The sequence below is a fragment of the Trachymyrmex septentrionalis genome, unplaced genomic scaffold (genome assembly GCF_001594115.1).
Source record: "Trachymyrmex septentrionalis isolate Tsep2-gDNA-1 unplaced genomic scaffold, Tsep1.0 scaffold7, whole genome shotgun sequence".
Classification (NCBI taxonomy): domain Eukaryota; kingdom Metazoa; phylum Arthropoda; class Insecta; order Hymenoptera; family Formicidae; genus Trachymyrmex; species Trachymyrmex septentrionalis.
The window spans coordinates 3,911,617-3,913,874 of record NW_017305884.1 but is presented as its reverse complement, the minus strand read 5'-3'; the positions used below and the strand labels follow the sequence as shown (position 1 = coordinate 3,913,874).

At 39.5% G+C, this 2,258-nt stretch overlaps 1 protein-coding gene across 6 annotated transcripts in view; it reads left to right on the top strand.

Annotated features, from left to right (window-relative positions):
• The window catches only part of LOC108753604 (arginine-glutamic acid dipeptide repeats protein-like), a 12,021-nt gene that overhangs the window by 2,981 nt on the left and 6,782 nt on the right, over positions 1 to 2,258 (top strand). For 4 of the 6 annotated variants that reach the window (XM_018495342.1, XM_018495345.1, XM_018495340.1 and 1 more), the window contains exons 3-4: positions 1,456 to 1,815; positions 1,918 to 1,998. In XM_018495342.1, coding sequence (XP_018350844.1) covers positions 1,456 to 1,815; positions 1,918 to 1,998 — 441 coding nt within the window. The remainder of the gene's footprint in view (positions 1 to 1,455; positions 1,816 to 1,917; positions 1,999 to 2,258) is intronic. The other 2 variants (XM_018495344.1, XM_018495343.1) reach the window with 1 other exon arrangement.

Sequence of the window (2,258 nt, the reverse complement as noted above, 5' to 3'; positions counted from 1 at the left end):
TATATATATATACACACGAGTAATCTAATCTAAAAAGTATGAAGTACGCGGATTAGTCTTAAAGTTTCTCAACAATAAGATCGATAAGGTATGTACCCGGGATCGGCATATACTCCATGCAGAAAACTTCCATTTCTTTCGCATCGCACGCTATCTCCGAATATTTTCTGCGACAGTAAATGTCACGTGTTTAATGTAAATCCGAGGATATTCTCGTGAGGGGACACTTTATGGTAATCGGGGAACGTTTAAGCCGCGAAAGACATATCGACACATTTAAGTGGCAGTTTTATGTAAAACTTTTTAAAAATTATTACCAAGATAAGATCGGATTCTCACGCATTCCGGTTCCCATCCGATGGTTCAACTAACGCATCACGCATTAAAGAGCTTCGAATGTTTCAGGTGTAGACCTCGTCTCGTCTGCAATACATGAAATGTATTCGTTAAGCTCTCCTGCGATACTTGTTGTATCACACGAACGATCGCCGTGCTCGGCGAATAAGCCGGCGAAAAGTCTTTCTTTGCAAGCGGCACAACGCGCGGTGCGTGAAATACGTACTTGGGAGCCGATGCATAAAGGTGGTTTAATTGCAATTTATTTGAGCATGAGATGAAACACTTTCTTAATTTGGTGTGGTTTTCAGTCACGGTGAAATAATTAATTGAAGCGGATCAACTCGCGCCTTCGCACTATTTATATACCCGTTGGCATACAACAATTATTCGCGATTGCTTACTTGAACCATCTGTGAGCACGAGCGTTTGTACGACTACTGTCCCGAGATCTAGCGAAGTCACCTTTCACTTCGAATGCTTCTTAATGTGCAGGATATCCCAAATATGAGAGATATACTTGAAGCGATATCAAATTAAAATCATCGTCAAACGTGCGAAGATGTGAAGCTTTGTTTTTATTCATTACTTGATGTTTTGCATCTATGATTAATAAGCAGCTTGTACATTTATATTTTTTTCTTCCTCTTTTTATGTACGTTTTGCAAACACTTATCATTATATACACCGCGAATCATGACTTTGTAAAACGGTACATTACGCAACTTATATACTTCTTGCATTAAATGCAGATTGTAAGTTCTATTTTTAATATATAATCATCAGAGACAGTTTAGCCGATTATCGCGTTAATGAAGTGCGAGCATTTGCTTGCGAATGTCTGTCTCGCGTGCACATTGAAAAATGCACAAAAAAAAAGGGAGATAAATTAAGACATAATTTTTTTTATTCGCTTATAAGATACTGAAAGAGGAAGTCGACTGAGAAAAAATGTATAGCTTCATTATCGGTTACCTTTTTACGTAAATAGAAAGGATTGGGTCGTAGAGAGCGATTAGTTAGCCCGTGTAAAAGGCAAGCCGATATGTGACATTTAACTAACTCGCTTTGGCATCATTGGTGCTAACCGCGCGCAATCCCGAATTTTGGGATTTACAGGAGTTGGTTTCTTGTCAGGCTCGTTTGCCTGAGTATCGGCCGGGTATACCCCCCGGAGAGCTGCCACCCGATCCAGAATTCTCTAAGGAGCGCGAGGAGCTAAAATGGGTACCAGCTATGGCGTTGGACGGGGATCTGCTCATGTACTTGAGGGCGGCCCGTTCAATGGCCGCATTCGCCGGTATGTGTGACGGCGGTTCTCCAGATGATGGTTGCGTGGCTGCCTCTCGAGACGACACTACCATCAACGCATTGGACACTCTTCACAGTTCTGGCTATGATCCCGGTAGGGCGCTCCAGGCACTCGTTAAATGTCCTATACCGAAAAGCGTCGACAAGAAGTGGTCCGAGGACGAAACTGTACGTGCTCACTTCTTTTATTGTCAACATTATTTACTGACTGTTTACTGACCAGGGAAAGTTTTCTAATAAATAGATTTTCTTTCTTTTTGTTACTCATAGAAGCGATTCGTCAAGGGTTTGCGGCAGTTTGGAAAGAATTTTGCACGCATTAGGAAGGATCTTCTGCCTCACAAGGACACGGTAAAGATTTTATTCTTTATAGGCAGTTTGTCCTTCTTACCTGTCTGTTAAGGTTGCTGTAAGTTTGATCTTTTCTGTTATCTTTTTTCTCTTTTTTTTTAAATTTAATTAATTAATGCAATTGTTTGAGATTTAAAAACTTGATAACTGTAGAAAATATGTGATTACATTAAAGATTTTAGTAAACATAATATAAAAACTTATAATACAACAAATAGTTTTGGAGTATTTTATTTTTAAAGTATGTCTCCATAATCTAT